Here is an 18,067-nt window from a genome sequence, read left to right as displayed (position 1 = left end):
GCGATGTCAATGCTCCATCCGCGAGGCACTGAGAAGCTCCTCTCCTGTCTGTCAGTGCGTGTGTGACCCTCCAACATGTAGGACATGTGTAGGAAAAGAGAAGACAGAAAAGGGAACAAGGCAAAAAAAAAAAAAAAGTAGAGAGAGAAGAGCAGGCTGGACCTTTGGATAAAAGGCACGCTCAGTTAACAGCTTCCCTTTCACTTCTCTGGGGCAGACATTAAATCAAGAATTTGCAAACATTCCTAAGTCACAACCATCTCCAGCTGCATGGCTTAAGAACTTCTAGCCCTCCAAACAGATGCTGGCAAAGAGCACACACAACCTGAGGGTGCTTTTTGTGACTGCAGGAAACTGATCTCTCTTGAGGAGGACAGTCAGTCTAGCAGCCTTTCCTCTACAGATTCTGGTTCAGAGCCTGGAAGAGTCCCCGGAATCAGAGCTTAGGGCACAAAGGAGTCCTCGAAAAGCTGTGTCCTCAGAGACCATCTCAGTGACCTGGGGAGGCCCACCCAGCCACAGCTTTTAAAGAGATCCCAGGTAAACTCTGGCATTATATGACAGAATATTAACATTATAGGCTTAGATAAATTTATCTGAGGTATAGGGGTTGGAGTTCTGACACTACTGTTATTCAGTGGTCAGTACATAACTACATAGAGTTTACATCACCATGATACATGCTGTTTATAGAATGCTTATGTACTTGGGCTTGGTGCTTTGATATGTAATCTCATGTAATCCTCAGATCTTCAACGGGGAATTAGTAGTCCCTCTGTATACAGGAGGAACCGGGTAGGGAGAAGCTAAAAATGTGCCTTGCTTTACACAAAACTCAAGATTTACAGGAAAATGTGAGCCGGCTTTATACAACACTCCAAATAGATTAAAGCATAACCGACGGGGTATGATGGAGAGCCCTGAGTGGAGAGCTCAATGGTGTGGGTCACATCTAAGCATGCTTGTCATCTGACCCTCTGCCACCCTGTGACTTGTGACTTCAGAACTGCTCTTGCACTGCCTGCCTGGAAACTCTAGAGACGATTCCTTCCTCCCCCCCCCTTCCTCTCTCATCCCCTTCTTTCCTCTCTCCATCCATCTCCATCCACCCCACTAAGAACTCAGGTCTTAGTTCCTGCTTGGGTAGCTTTGCTGTAGAGCAACCCTCTGGTTTAATCTTCCTGCCTGTGGAAAAGCAAGAATTCTGACACAATAACCATCGCTATTGAGAAAGCTGCCAAGATAAAGATTTTTCTTTATGTTTTCATAGTTTAAAATTTTTATGTATATGGTGTGTATACCTCTGAGTATATACACAACATGTGTGTTGGTGCCTTAGAAGCCAGAAGATTGTGCCGGGTCCTCTGCAAGAGCAGCCATTACTCTTAACCACTGGGCCTTCTCTCCAACCCCATATATTTCCTCTTTTATAGGGATATTTTATGTTAAAATGACAACATAGAAGGTTTTAAGATCTAAACACAATATGGCTTTGGGAATTGTCTTATTGCTCTCTTGATATTTTCTGGGAATCTCACAAACAAGAATACTTGTCTACAGTGAGGCTATCCTACAGTCCTGCATCCCCTCCACCATCTAAACTTTCACCACAGCTGAACCCCAGTAGGTAGGTGCCTCTCTACTCTCACCCAGCTTAGTTGAGAACCTCTCTTTCTCTTAATCCTTATGCTTAAAATCTGTTTTTCAATAAATTCTAACTCTACATGTTGTTACAAACAATTCTGCTAGGCTCTGCTCAACAGCTACCTAGCAACAGCTTAATCACAGCCCACCAGGCCCTCTCCCCCTCCCTCCCTCTCTCTCTCTCTCTCTCTCTCTATCTATCTATCTATCTATCTCTATCTCTATCTCTTTACCTCTCTCTCTCCCCCCCTCCCCCCTCCTCTCTCTCTCCACCTTCTTTCTCTCTTTGTTCCTATGTGTTCCCAGCTGGCCTCTTCCTTGCTCCATCTCTTCCTCTCTTTCTCTCTTCTGTCCTTCTCTCTCCCCACTTCTCTGCCCTCATAGCTCTGTTCCCAGCCTTCACAGTTCCCCGTTCTCCCCTCCCCCATAGTAAATATTCTTTATACTAGGCGTGTTGCATGGCGATTCCTCAGGGAGGACACCTCAGCATGGGCCCACCAAGGTACTCCCTCCTGCTACAATTAAATCATAACACTACACATACTAGCTTATCCTGAAAATCTCTTCTGGAATGAAGCCAAGAATCCTGGGTTTGTGTAAGTGGAGTTCTCTGAAATGAATCCCTCAGGTAGCTGCAAGAAGCAGCTCAGAGCTGTGCCCCTGTACCTATCACCACTAACCCAGCCCCTTCATTGTCTTAAGAATTTTAATTATTTTTTGCATGACCGTGGCGATCCTTAAAAACTCAACACAGGTACTTTAGAGCGATGGCAAGTAATATGCACTTCAGTAACTTTCTACTTAGCTATCAGTAAACCCACATGATGTGGTCACAGATTCTTATCTTAATGGTCACAAGAACCAAGAAAGGAGTACAGTAACAAATGGTCACATTCGTCAGTAGAAACGTATTCAGATGAGAAGTCAGGAATCAGCTGTCTCCCTAGACTATACAGTCAGCAACTCTAAGCCCAGGAGCTCTGGATGGTATCTTCAGCCTTCGTACACGGAGGTACCCCTCTGCTGGGCAGAAGCCTCCCACTGAACCATCCAGATTGTGGATGCTGAAGTCTTTATGCCACCAGAAACAAACAAAAAGAAGAAAGAAAAGGAATCTTCAGGTTACAAGAAAAACATTTTGATCAGAAAAAATTAATCATAACAATCATTTTAACATCAAAACAAAAATAAATCAGAAAGGTGTCAGTTAGCAGATGAAACAGTTACGTAGCTGAAGTGCTATTTACTCTAAAGTGTCTTCAAAAACCCATTAGAGAAGATGTCCACGCCCCCTGAGTCCAAGTCTCCATACATGAGACTTTTAACTCTGAAGCAGGAATGGTTCAAGGCAAGGGTGGGCCAGGACTCAAAAGAGCGGCCCATCACAGGACTGCATAGCCAAACTGATTGAACTGGCTGTTAAATAAATAAGCAACACATTTACTAAAGGCCAATTTTTTAAAAAGCATTATGGGAATTATAAAATTCCGCAATAGTCTATAAGTCGGAGGCCTTCATAATATTGCTGAGATGAGTCTTCTACACAGAAAAACAAAGTTCCAGAGCTAAATAATCTGATAGTGCAAGCCTAAATAAATTCCAGCCTTAGCATGGCTAAGGCAGAGAGACAAGTATGAGTTTAAGGCAAGCCTGAACTATATACAGAACTGGAGTTCAAGACTAGCCAGGGGTACCCAGCAAACAAACAAACAAACAAACAAATAAACAAAGACGGTGGGGGGGAGCCAAGCTAACTAATCTAGTCACTAAAGTAGGTGAAAGGATGTTACATAACTGTCCAAATGAGCTCTCGTGGTCTGAGGTCTGGATGGAGAAAGGTCCCTGTGACCTGTACAGGGTCTAAGAATGTCTAAGAAAAGCAGAGATCACAGTAGGTCTACAGGAAGTTGACTTTGGAAAAGCATGAGCAAGGAATGGCATTAGAGAGGTTGGTTTTAGGAGGCAGTTACTCGATTAGTTGTTTCCTAACTTATTTCTAGAGCATGCACTACTGGGAACTGAAACACATCTGTACATCCAGGTTCACAGCAGCCTTGCTCTCTATAGCCTAGACAGGGAAGTAACCCAAGGGGCACTGACAGGAAACAGGTAAATGAGCTGTAGCACAAGCATGCAAAGAAACACTATTCAGATTGGAGCACCTTTGGAAGACAGGGAATAAATAGTGTGGCTTCCCTCCAGACAAGCTACCCAACCAGTAATTAAGCCTAGAATCACATCCTTAGCAGGAAGGGCAGGGAAAGAGAGAAAGGAGGAGGAGTTTGGAGAGAAAAGGGGAGAGCAGGGGAAGGGAGGAGGGAGGAATCGTCTCTAGAGTTTCCAGGCAGGCAGTGCAAGAGCAGTTCTGAAGTCACAAGTCACAGGGTGGCAGAGGGTCAGATGACAAGCATGCTTAGATGTGACCCACACCATTGAGCTCTCCACTCAGGGCTCTCCATCATACCCCGTCGGTTATGCTTTAATCTATTTGGAGTGTTGTATAAAGCCGGCTCACATTTTCCTGTAAATCTTGAGTTTTGTGTAAAGCAAGGCACATTTTTAGCTTCTCCCTACCCGGTTCCTCCTGTATACAGAGGGACTACTAATTCCCCGTTGAAGATCTGAGGATTACATGAGATTACATATCAAAGCACCAAGCCCACAGCAAATATTCCATACACAGTACCTATTATGGTAGTATAAACTGCACATGGCTCCACTGGAAACTACTGACCACTGTATAACAGCTAAGTCAGTACTCCAAGCCCTGGGCTTCAGCAAACTTCACACAGTAGTCCTATAAAGCCAGAGTCATGAAAATTTTCAAAATGGTCTTTGTAAACAGAAAATGGCTGAGTTACCAGGCGAGCATGTGAAATAAGCCTAGTGAAGCTATTATTAAGATGACAGCACAAACAAACAAACAAACAAACAAAACCACTCCTTGGAATCCTCAGAAACAAGAAGCATTCACTTCATCCTGAGGGATCCTTTTTCAGGCCTTAGACCCTGGGAATTTGATCACAGGACACAATTATTATCTACCACAGTGCTATGAAGTGGACATCTGTAAGATTTCCCTCTATTCTCTTGAAGAGGTACTTTGTCTTTGGGGTTTTATTAGGAGACAGAGTATGATCTACCAAGTGCTTTGATTGTTCTTTACATCATTCAAAATTGTGCAAAATGATATGTCACAATTATAAATGTGAGCTCAAGGACAGATTTCAATACCTTTCTGGCACAACAAAAATGTGATCTAATGTATGCATCCGACAGCCCTACTCTCAGAAACATATTTCTGATACATACGTGTATGTGTATATAAATATATGCATGTATGTATGTATATAACATATACAATGTACTATATATATATTGTTTATATGCATGAGGTACTACACACACACACACACACAATATCACTAATAATGCCCTCTTTTTAGAAATGAATTAACTGGAGAAAAAAAATGTCCCCAAGGTTTCACAGTAGTGAGACAGTAACTTCTTGATGCTAAGGCAGCTGTGAACTGGTGCACACACACCGGTACACACACAGCCCCACCTGCACCTATCACAATGCTAAAGGAAAATCAGGACACGAGGAACTGGTTATGTGCCCAGCGCGCCGCCCATACTTGCTTCTCCTAAACTGTTCCTTCTTTTCTCTCACCACAGCGAGTCAGCTTCAAAGGCTCGGCGAAGCCTGCTTCCTCGACGCCCTCATGATCCCTCTGAACACTGCACACCACATCCTGCTTGGTGTTCTTATTTTTCCAGTATTTCTCAGTTCACTGTTTTATCTAGTGCCTTAAGTCATCGGCCTCAGAGGAGATGTCCACAAATAAACTAAGAGGCCTGCAGACTGTGACTGCAGATGACATCCAGGCCTGCTGGTCTAGCCTACCATCACATCATAATCTCCCATTCCTGGGCTGTCAGTCATTTCAGACTATAAATTAAAGAACTATATATGAGTCCCATGCCACATTTAAATACCAGCTAAAAATATCCGCTCAGGCTGCCTTTAATTAGAGCAGGACAACACCCTACTGCCATATCATCGCCGAGACAGATTCTGAAAGGAGGCGGGATCTTCCAAATATATACCGTTCTCCAGATCCAATAAAGTCCATCACTAGGGTTCCTGTGGCCCTGGGTGGTTAGGTTCTCTTTTTGCCACAAGTCCTGAAAACAGTATTATGTGCAGGAACACAGTGCAAGTCAGTCTCCACAAGGAAGACACAAAAGCAAGAGAAAAGTGGAAGACAGAGGCTGGAAAGAAGAAAAAGAGGCTTACTTGGCTGGGGTGTGTCTCCCCCCACCCCAAATCCGAATGCTGGAAACTTGACCTCAAATGTGGTCAGGTTGGGGGAACCTTTAAGGGTGGGGCACCACTCTCAGAAGAGATTCATGTAGTTCTCACAGGATGCAACTTCATGGAGAGGGTTATAAAAAGTACAACCTAGCCCCAGAGTCCCTGGGCCTTCTGTCTCACCAACTGATCACTGGCATCCGCATACAGACCTTCCCTTTTCTGTGTCTCCACTATGCTGTGAAACAGTCAGAAACCCTCACCAGGCCAATAGTGCCATGCTGTCTGGACCACCAGCCACCAGAAACATGTGTCAAATACATCTTAGTCAAAAAACTAAAACAAAACAACAAATAAAAACAATACAGTATTCAGTTACAGCAAAAGAAAATGGAAATCTAATTTTAAAAAATAACACATTCTAAATCATTAAAGAGAAGTCATTCTTGGCCTCCCAGCCCCAAATACAGTCCCACACCTACAATATATCCTATTCCTACTATGTGTCAGTCATCCGTGCAGGAACTCAGTGAGATAATTCTCAAAATACCCATTTCATAGCTGAAAGAAGTCAGTCTCAGACAATGGTTCAGATGGTTGTGAGTGACTAAGAATTAAAATTGTCATTAAAATTCATCTGCTCTGTAGATAAAGGAGATTTGTGTGTAACTGAACCGGCCCCATGTGGCTACGTCAAATGCCTTCTTCTACCTTGTGTTCATAAGGGAGAAGGACCATGGGGGGCTGCCAATCACCTGCAGTCCACACAGTATGATGAACAACACTTTTTCCTAGAGATGTTCTATGCTTGGCTTGGTTTGGTTTGGTTTTGAGGGGGGAGGAGGTAACGTGGCTATCTTCTTGGTTGATGTCTTTCTCTGCTTTGATTTATAAGGACCATGGCATGATAACCTGTGGCTTGAGAACCCGATGTACCTATCTGATGTCTGATAAGTTCATGTCACTGTACCACTGAGTGCTCTGTCAATACATGGCAAGAACACTGATTATCAAACCCATTATTCAGCTACGTCACTTGGAAACTGCCTTATCTCAAAGCCTATGCAAATTTCTATTTTATATACAACTACTTAAAACTAAACAGGCCTCCATATTAGTAAGGTCATTTGATATTCATGTAATGTCAACAGAACTATCATTCCTACATGACCTCCAGCATTGGATTTCCTGGATATAAATTACGGCTCCATTTTATACCCACGGTTTGAGAATGGAACAGACACTGAGCCTGCTAAGAATGTTTTGTCATATGTAAAAGGAAAATGTTACAGCACACAAGACTCTCTAAGAACTAAATGAACATAAAGGGCCTGAAGTGTTCATAGCATTCATGGACTTTTCCCAGGTCTCATAGACAAAAGTGGCAGAGCCAGACCTCCGGTCAGGGCTCAGCTCCAGGGTGCCCGCCATCAACCTGCTTCTAACAGAGGTCTTTTCTGATATGTTCATGTCCTCCAAATCTAACTACAAATCAACCAGAATACTTGAGTTAAATGATTATAAATATGTATAATATTATACAAATATTGCAAGAACAATATAGAACCTGCAACCTGAAATAACTAAGATTGGCAGATAACAGAAAACCGTCCATCAGCAAGGTTAAAGATTTTCTAGTTACCATGGTTTTATGAAAGTGTGGACAGGTTAAAAACTGATACACTGTTATCAAAACTGACTGTCTCCCTAAAGCGTCCGAGACACAACATTCCTCTAACGTCACGACTGAAGTTCCTGGCTCTATCATATCTAGGCTTCGATGTTGTGTTGGCATTCAAACTCCCAACCGCACAAACAATTTGCTTCCCCCAAGAGCCAGCCACCCCCACACACTGCAGTCTAGGCATTTCACAAGAACAGGTCTGGGTGGGCTCTACCCTCCCTTCTCTACTTGGTGTAGGCAGAAGTAGAAATGGCATTGAAGATTAACCTTGTCCCACACAAACCTCGATGGGTCTGAGATGTCTGAGGAAAGAGAGCTTATTTCCAATTCTAGAACCAAAAAAAAAAAAAAAAAAAATCCTTCTTTAAATGAGCACCTGGAAGACTTTGAAACAGTGCAGTAATCAGTATTACCTCTGAAATCTAATACAAGAAAACCACATTTCCACGTTACATGTGCCTAAGCTGCCTGGATGTTTTTCAAAAACGTATCGCTTTTGTATAAGAAAAAGATGTAAAGTCTTTTAAGAAGAAACTGAAATTATAAAAACGAGGAAGACATCTAGGTAGTAAGAATAACATTAAGCTAGACTTTGAGTGTTAACTCTGAGCTCTGCTAACAAATAAAAGGTCCAAGTTTCAGTACAGGGTGGAAATTCCCCCAGCTAAGTCACTCACATAAATAGTGAGAACTCCTGACGTACACAAACAATAAGAGGACAAGAAACTCAAGTTGTTTTATAACAAAAAGAGACATGTCATTTATGGCAAACAGTATCTCTAGAAACACGTGTTAGACCCAGATGGTATGAACTACCCTGTGTAACATGTGTTAGATCCACATGGTATAAACTACCCTGTGTAACATGTGTTAGATCCACATGGCATAAACTACCCTGTGTAACGTGTTAGACCCACATGGCATAAACTACCCTGTGTAACGTGTTAGACCCACATGGTATGAACTACCCTGTGTGTGAGAAGTGTACAAATGTGAACCAGTGTAATTGTTACAATGTTCAAAACTAACCAAATATCCAATACTTTATAGTTGAGTGTTACAGAAGTGTCTGGTCCCATTCCATCCAGAATGTTTAAAACTTAAGGCAGTTTGTACTAGATTTCCCAGGTTGTCACTTTTACAAGTGCAATTAGTTTAACATACGATCTTGAAACTGGGCTAATTCAGACCTCTATATGTAGATGATCTCCAACCTGACAATTCAGACAGAAAACAAACTAAATTTACTGCTGGGCACCACAAATACTTCTGCCAGCAGACAGGCACCTTGCTTCTTTACTTTCCATATCTGTCCTCCCTGTTCTTACCTAAATTGCAGCTCTTCTGTTCCTGGACAGAACCGCAGTCCCGACCAGTCCCCCTAAAAACAGATCATAAGACTTCAGGTCTGCCTCCTCCTCCATCACAACAAAGCCCACAGGAGACCTGCCTGGCTGCAAGCTTGCCCGAGGGTGGGGGTGGAGGGACCGGAAGGGCTGACAAAGGGCAGAAAGAACTTAGAACAGAAGAGCTTGGGAATGTCACAACTAGTATTTCCCAGCCACTGACCCCACACTGAGTCTCTGAGACTAAAAGGCACAGCCTGCAGCTGGTCCCAGCTTGAACTACATTCTGCCAAGAGCGAGGAATAACAGCAAACAGCCTCTGACCCTGCATGCTTCTAACCCACCAGTCCAATTGTTCCCTTTCTCTCCCACCACTTGATCTTCCCCTATCTCCCACCAAACAAGCCCAAAGCCCTGGCTTGGAAGGACAGCTGAACCTGTCGCAAACCAGTTTGTGGCTCCTGGAGCCACAGACATGAGCCAGCATGTTACTATTTAAACAATGTGTCAACCCCGTTCAGAAGATATTCTCGGGACTGCATTTTACTCAGAAGGTTGCAAGGAGTTACATCAAAATAAACTCACTTGGTATGCAACAATAAATAAAGCTTTACACTATTTTGGATGCAAGGAGCTGGTGAAACCTCGCTGTATCATTAGACTTAATTCTGCTCCAGACCCTCTGAAAAATCTATTCACCCTCTTCTGGCATCAGAAGTTCGAAGCAAAAAAGGCTGGGAAGCATGCCTTTGGGTGCACAGGCAGCCTAATAGTCATGACTCATGTCCTCCTGGGGAGCACAGCTTCTATATGGCAGCAACATCAACATGGCCACTCAGTTACATCCATCCTCTTTCTCAGCATCCATCTCTCTTTCACTCTCCCTAGTTGTTGACCTGTATTTGCCTGGGTATCCATCCCCCTCACACACCAGAGTCAGCTGGCTGAAGACCCAGAGACTCTGAGGGTCTTCTACTATGCTAGATCAAATCACATCCAGAGCAAAGTACCTCTCAGGACAGCTCTGAGCAAAGTAACTCTCAGGACAGCTCTGTGAGAACAGACACTCCCCCTTATCTTTTTTTTTTGGGAGGGAGGGGGCTTAAAAGGGAGATGGACAGCAGGATGGAAAACAGAGTTCCCCAATCTATGGCTGGATCACACAGGAAATTGCTCACACGGTGATGACACAAGAGCTTACAAGTCTAGGCCAACTTTCTGGTCACTGCCGGCATTGTCAGTACAAATTTAACGTGCTTACAGGATGGCTCATCCCAGGTGGTTGTCTGAGGAACAAAGTTACAGGTGGACACAACAGATTTCAACAGAATCTTCTGAGAGAGAATTGGAAACACACACACACACACTAGGATGATGCTGATGCTGCTGCGGACATTTTAAACTTAGGCTAAATCTCCAGGCCAAACAATTTTACAGTAAATCCATGAAGAAAAGAAACGCAAGAATATAATCAAAATAAAAGCCATAAAATAGGTATCCTACAGTAGGTGCATGGTGTTTTCAGCTGGGAACCATGATAACCATATCTACCATGCAGTTCTTGCATTTTTTTTTTAATTGCAAAAGCAATATATGCTTAACTTACAAAGCAGAGATGGAACAGTAATTCTCCCTCACTGTACTCAGTTAAGAAGCCTTCTTCTATGTGAGCATCAATGTAGCATAGTCAGACACACTCGTAAATGTACTCCTACCTTAGGGAGAAGGATCACGCTATCTGCATTATCCTAGAACCTGCCTTTTATCACTGGAAATACAGACACCATTGTCATCTAACAGGACGTGTTTAAAAGCATAGACGGGAGAGCGCACAGCTCACAGAAGAGCAGCCATTGAGTATCATGGAAAACGACTGATGTCAACATCTACAAGCTAAAGTCAATTTTCCACTTCTGTCATAAAGCCTGAAAGGGCATTCCAGAAATAGTTTAGAAAATAAAATTATGTAGAGCTGAAACCCAGACATTTTGTCTGCTAGATCCACTTTGTTACAAGGGAAACTGTTTTATTTTTAGTGGCCACAACAAATCAGGTATTCAAATTCACAGAATGCCCTTCTCTCCTATTTTCAATTCATCTAGAAGTGAATTGTGTTGCTTAGAGCCAAAAAGAAAAATGATCGGCACCATTAGTTAGGATATAATTGATTCTTCCTGTCTGAGTCTCAGAGACCAATGTTGAAAGGCCATCTTTCATTTGATATCAGACCATCTTTCATCTGATATCAGACCATACTTTCAATTAAAGCTGCAGCATGGCCAGGCTTTCCCACCTGAAGGCAATCCTGCTACACCAGGAGGGGAGGTAACGCCACGCCAAACAAGGCCATCCCCCTGCTCCACAGTAGCATTCAATGCCCTTTCCGTTTGGATCGCCATCTTAAGAAAACTCTGAACTGTTATTATTTCCAGTTTAGCAATCAGTTATCAAAGAGATATCCTAAAAGCAGGAGTTACAAGTCTCCCTTTACTATGAAACTTCCAGATGATGACTTATTTCGCAAAAAAGTTAATTAGTGAGAGCTGCTGCCCTTGAGCTGCCCCGAGTGCTGTGGTTTAAGTGTTTCTGTGGTTTGGATGGGGAGCCTCTGGGAGGTGAACAGGTCACTGCGCTGAATCCACAAGAATGTACTTAGTGATATAGGCCCTACTGGGCTTCCCCTTTCGTCCTGGGAGCAGCATCTGTATCCATCAGCCAGGAGGTAGGCCCTCCTCTCAGAATCTGCTAGTCCTTTCCTCCTGGGCTTTCTAGATTACAAGAAATAAACTTATGTCAGCTACAAGATATTATTCATTACAGAGGGCCCAACGGACTAGGAGAGTTGACTTCATAGAACAGAAAGCTTTATGTGACCAAAATAAATAAACAAATAAAGCTTACAATTGTTCATATAAATTTTAGTTTGTTCTATAAAAGTCAAAGCTTTGCTAGTTCTCACCTTTAGGTCTCTCCTTCTAATTCTAATTCCTCCCCATACCAATAAAGAAAAATGTTGCCCATCCCAATAATACAGCCCATTCTGAGGCATAGAAGCACATTTTTTTAAAAAAGCAAAGAGCACAGAAGCAAGGCAAAAATCTATTCACACTACCACTGTCCAACTGAGGTTCTGTTTGCTTCTCAGCCCCTAGCATTGAAGATCAATACCCCATTTCACTGGTTGAATTCACAGCACACCTTTATGTCCACACATGCAAGGGCTGAAGATAAATTTATTTTTTAGCTCATGTTTAAAATATATTTGGAGAGCTTAACACAGTAACACTGCAAAGTCCCTTTTCAGGAATCTTGAAAACATACATTTGTCTACTATGTATGTGTTGGATGTGTTTACATTCTGCCGTTTCATGTATGCCATTATACTAACAGCAACCATAATGATGCCCATCTCCAGGGAACATGCTAATCCAGCAATCTACTGCAGTCCTTCTATAGACAAGTATCAGGAAAGTACCAGAAAGCTCTGTTTTGGTGAATAGCTTCTGAGAGATCAGTGTTCTAATCCTCTGAAGGCATCCAAGATACCAATGGATCTCAACACTCTGTCTGAACTGATGTCCTCAGAGGGAAGAACTGAAACACCACCCTTGTGTTATCATGACCTCAACCCATGTGCAATACCTTGCGTACAGCTGCTGTTTAAACTGGTTGGGAAATACTCACTGGAATCAGCAGTGCTGTGCCTATGCCAATCCAATAAATGCTCAAAACTGTCTGAACACTTAGGAACAAAGAGCAAAGAAAGCAAGTGTGAGGCAAAAAAGCCTCCACGCACTCACATATATCTCGTTGTGATCAAAGCGCTTCTTCAGGTTGTCGATGAACGTCTCCTCATTGAGAGGCTCTAAAAGAACCATATCTCCAACACCAATCATGTTGTCCAGAAGTGAGGATTTCACCTCCATTTTGGCCATGGTTTCCAGCTGGAAGAGAGAAGAAGGAGTCAGTTCTATGAGCAAAACTCTTTCAGATGAGTTCTTTGTATAACCGGAGAAATGACTCCCCACCTGCCCAGCAATCCAAATAGCTGAAGTTGCCATGATGCCAACCTGCTGCCAAAACAAACCCATTACCCATCCATCCTCCCAGGCAAAGTCCATCTACAGAAAATGCCAACTGGAAACCAAAGTCACTGCTGCCCTATATCATCTCTATCACCAACCAAAAACTGGTAAACTACAGCAGAATCCCTTTCCAAAATCACCTCAGCCACCAGCCCTTGCATAGCAATGTCAGACTGAGCCTTCTATGAACCAGCTTCCTCTAAGATGACAAGACAAGATTAATTTACAGTGCATTTCCCCCCAAGAAACTGCATTTTTAAATGATGCCAGTAACACTTACTGCTACCATACCAAAGAACTGTGTGTTCAGTAATGAACTTAATCCTCCCAATAACGCCACTAGAGATATGGCTAGCTCCATATTAATATGAGCTATCCTGGGCTGGTGAGATGGTTGAGTGGTAAAGGACTGGCCACTAAGCCTACTGACCTGAGCTCAATCCCCAGAACCCACAAGATGGAAGGAGAGAAGCAACTCCTGTAATTTCTCATCTGACTCCTGTGCACACATACCATGGCAGGCACACACCCACCCAAAAATATATTGATTTTAAAATTTGTATGAGGAAATTGAGGCAGTAAGATGGCTCAGTGCGTAAAGGCATTTGCCACCAAGTCTGACAATCTGAGTTCAATTCCCAGGACCTAAGGAGAAAAGAGGTACTCAGCAGTCGTCATCTGATCTGCACACTACACGGTAGCACACGCTCACCATGTCACCCAGACATACGCAAAAGTAAATAAATATTTGTTTTTTTTTTTTAAGTGAGAAGAAAACTTGATGCTCAACTTGTTGTGAATACTTATAAATCCTTTGTATGTGGTGTTAAAGAATCCCATAGCATTCCTGGCATAGTGGCACATGCCTTTGAATGAAGCACTTAGGAGGCAGAGGCAAGCTTATCTCTGTGACTTTGAGACCAGTGTGGTCTACATAGTGAATTCTAGCACAGCCAGAGCTACACAGTAAAATCCTGTCTCAAAAACAAACAAACAAAAGAATCCCATTGTTATTTGAATATTGTAGCTACAGGAAGAAGTTTCATCCCAGGTCCCGGAAGCTAACTTACAAAGAGTACAACCCGCTGGTAAACAGAGGCTGCCTAACCAATGCAACACGCCAAGAGTAATAACTGTATCCTCAATTTTCATCTCGACTAGCCAACCTAACAGCAAAAAAAGTTTAGCCCACAATGACTAGATCCAGAGACTACCTTTCCTTCGGCTCAGTGGGAAAGGCTACCCAATCGGAAACTAAGGCACCTTATAACAGTGGCACTCTACACCATGTATGTAGGATGCTACCTACAGCCCACAGAGGAATGTTAAAGCAACAGAGTTCCCAACCTCTGTGCTGCCAAGAGGACCAGAGTCCCTTCAAATATCTTAAGCGAGTAAAGGGTGTGGCGTGTCTCTTAGGTAATGCATCATGTCTGGTAACGCATGCCTTGTTAGCTTTTCCATTGCCAGATGCACTTACTGTCCAGTTCCAAAAAAGTGTCTCCAGGGCAGAAGTCGAGCTTAAATTGACATCAAGGTACTAATTAATAACCACAATACTTGTGATTATTATAATAAATATATGTATGCAAGCCCCTGGCACTAAGTGCAAAGTCCACTTGATTTTTTTCCATATGGAGTGCCCGCTTCACATTAGACCATAGGAAGATCTGCTTGTTTAAATCTTAGCAACTTAAGTAAATCCTCATCTTCTGGTGTAAATAGCCAAGAAGTCCCTCAGAGGCAAGAGAAAACCCATCTTCTTGAAGTTATAAAGAGAAACAGGAAGGCCTAGTAACTAAGTAATTCATTGTTATTAATTACTAGCAATCAATATATATCCACAAATATGTCTGTTATTTCTGACTCTGCTTTTAAAAACAAAACAAAACAAAACAACAAACAGACAAACAAAAAGGCCTTGGAAAGCCAAAAAGGGACTATGAAAGAACGGTGATTTTCTCCAATACATTTGAATCAAGTAAGTATTTAACACTCAAAAGAAAAGATCTTTTCATTTTTTTTATTTATTTACTAATATATGATTTAGTTTCAGGGCAACCACACCTAGAATAACTAGTCCCAGGCACCAATAAAACCCAACGACCACTGAAGGACTGGGAGTGCCCAACTCTGTCACAATAAATTAACATTTAAATCAAATTTCAAGTTCTTAGACACATATAGTGCCAAAACCATTCTGGGTCTGTAAATACATTACACCTAATTTGGCAGGTGATGGGAGAGAACATAGGGCTTAGGGGAGGAGTTGGCTTGAAAGGGGTTGCAAAACTAACCACCACTTTAAACCAACAACTTAAAGGAATGAAGTGGCTGAATGGGAACTCTGCCCTGGGTGGATTTCTGAATAGAGTCTATTTCTAGAAGCAGCTGGGAAGCCAACGCCTGCTGGCTCAGGTGATGGTAACTAAGCAGCCAGCCTGTGAGGAACTAAGCCTGCTTGACCGTCTCTACAACCACAGTTTTCAAAGAAGTGTGCAGCCAGTCAGCTTTGACATTCCATCCTAACTTCATAATCGTACGCAGGTACCAATCAATTCAGGAAAACTGGTTAAGAACTGAAAATACAATCTTTGCAAAATATATTATACCAATAAAACAAACCAAACTGCAAAGTCGATATAAAATTCATTTCGTTACAAGACAAGTTTGTCTTTTTAGCATCGAGGTTTTGGGGGCAAGATGTCATGACGGTTCCCATCATTAGAGGTAAAAAGAGAGCACACTAAATGTAGTGGGAACACTTCCATACCTTCCTACAAATGAACTGCATCCACATTCTGCCTTAAGCATAGTAGAGCCATTACCTCTAGCATAAGTTGAGATCTTAATACAAATATCTGGCATATTTGTTCTACCAAGCAAAAATGAATCTTTTTCTTCTCTGACAGAGTTATGATTAGCCATGAAAACAAATTTCAGAAGCATTTGCTAACAGAATGTTCCCTTAAAATATCAAAAGTTCCATGATTTTCTACAGGAAAACAGTGGTGTATGTAGGGCTGTGTGATATACAAACATGTGTGTGAATATCAAACAAAAAGGGGTACGGTGTGTGTTTCTGTGTGTGCCTCCGCACGTACACATCCATATGTAGTTCCCATTCCCAAAAGCTCTCAAAGGAGTCTGTATTGCTGTGCCCTCAACTCCAGGTATTAGCACATACATATCATATATACATTAAATCAACCAACACAACACTAGCCCACCATCTCCTAGTCGCTATAGCTGACTCAAGGCTGACTCTGAATCTGATGCTAGCCGGAGTATCAGCATCGCAGGTCTGTCTACCTCTGGTAGGCCAGCTTGTGGACAGGACACTTGGGATGACTCAACCAGCCCTGCTCACGCCAAACAGGCTAGTCCCGGGGAAAACCGCACATGGAGGAGGCAAGGCAGGAAAATTACTGAAAATTATTAGTGAAGGAATTCTAGCGACATCAAAAATCTCTGGATCAAATTGCACTTAAGTTCCCTGACACATCATTCCTCAAGGTTTCCATGATGTGAACCCCCTTGGCCCTCTTAACTATTTGCACCAGAAGGCACCTTCGCTGAACCAAAGAAACGGGTGCCAGAAAGTGGAACGTCAGAAGCAAAGGCTTGACCTAGCTAAGGCATGGAGAATGAGGCGGGTGACACAGGAACTGCACATCTAAGACCTACAAGATTTGACAGCTATGACTGGAACCACCAGCGGCGAACCTCATACCTGTAACATTAGAGGATCTGAATACAGGAAACTCAGAATACCAGAGTCATTTGTTCATGAACATGGCCTGTCTGAAAGGCCGACAAGGGAAGAATTTCTACTCAGAATGGTCACTGTGCCTGCCACAGCCCAGACAACGACAATCATTTGGCTTCCAGTGCCTGAAAAGGTGTTAAATAAGCCCTCCCACTGCAAAGAGGTAGAATCCAGGACTTACCACCACAATGTTGCTTCCAGTTCTTAATAATCCTCAACCAACCATCAACCAAGACTGACAGCTCTCTGCAGGGCAAGAAGTAAGGCCAAGAGGCAAATTCCCAGGTTAGTTAGTTTCCTGAGGCTTGGTGGTATTTTCAGTGTGCATTACTAGTCCATAGAAACAAGTCAACCTTTAAAACAGTTCCATCTTTAAGGAATAATAGTGCAAAATTCTGGCTGATGGTGATTTATGATTGCTTGACCCTTACCAACAACCAGCCCTCGAGACCTCTAACTCACAAGAACTGCTTAAGGATGGAAGCCTCACAAAGTCTCCTACCCAGTGCTTCCCCATGTAAGTCAAATAACAAAAGAGATCTTCTCAGACACCAATGGGTCGTCACATTTTTTAGCCACGCAGTGAAGAGATACATTTTTGTCTGGAGCATTGTATTTTCCTACATGTAGGTATGATGAGAAAGGTGTATGTGAAGTCAGGCAGTTCCTGCTCTTGTTAGGTTAGGGCAGGACAATGTATAGACTGACTACATAGCAAGACTCCATCTCAAACAACAAACAAACCTGATCCAAAACAAATAAAGTGTTGGTGTGAGGCCAGCTGATCTCCACAGTAGACATGGGTCTTGCCGGCACCATTGGTCACTCGGTCCTACTTGTCCTTGATCTACCATTTAGGGAGTTCCCAGCTACAATGACTTTTGTAGGGAGTTAATGCCAGTTTCTGGCAGATCTGCATCCTCCCAATCCTAGCACAAGCAGGAGGTGGGAGCACAGCTTGTGCACATCCACCTAACCCCCCTGGAGTACGGATGGTCAGGACCAGGACCGCACTCATCATCACACACAGCAATGTGTAGACCATGCGGCCCCTTCGGCAGCACAGCTCTTGCTGCTCAGTTCTGGCCTGTTCTTGCTTCCTGCCCACTGTATCCTTGTTAATCTGTGGACTCTCTGCAGTTCTCAATCTGTCTATCATTCAACCAAATCTGTAGCTAACATAAAACTGAGTGCACCTAGTGCATAGTACCAGACTGCTGATAG

General features: G+C 42.9%; 1 protein-coding gene across 4 annotated transcripts in view; it reads right to left on the bottom strand.

The window, feature by feature from the left end:
* Myo1b (myosin IB) overlaps nucleotides 1–18,067 on the bottom strand; it is a 162,133-nt gene that overhangs the window by 118,092 nt on the left and 25,974 nt on the right. For 3 of the 4 annotated variants that reach the window (XM_028765685.1, XM_028765686.1, XM_028765687.1), the window contains exons 1-2: nucleotides 13,018–13,035; nucleotides 12,790–12,933 (exon numbers count right to left, since the gene is read on the bottom strand). In XM_028765685.1, coding sequence (XP_028621518.1) covers nucleotides 12,790–12,924 — 135 coding nt within the window. In that variant the 5' untranslated portion in view covers nucleotides 12,925–12,933; nucleotides 13,018–13,035. Of the gene's footprint in view, nucleotides 1–12,789; nucleotides 12,934–13,017; nucleotides 13,036–18,067 lie in introns of those variants that run through there. The other variant, XM_028765684.1, reaches the window with a different exon arrangement.

This window comes from Grammomys surdaster, unplaced genomic scaffold, assembly GCF_004785775.1.
Source record: "Grammomys surdaster isolate TR1022 unplaced genomic scaffold, NIH_TR_1.0 165, whole genome shotgun sequence".
Lineage (NCBI taxonomy): Eukaryota > Metazoa > Chordata > Mammalia > Rodentia > Muridae > Grammomys > Grammomys surdaster.
The sequence above is the reverse complement of the archived record's forward strand: the minus strand, read 5'-3'. Positions and strand labels throughout refer to the sequence as shown.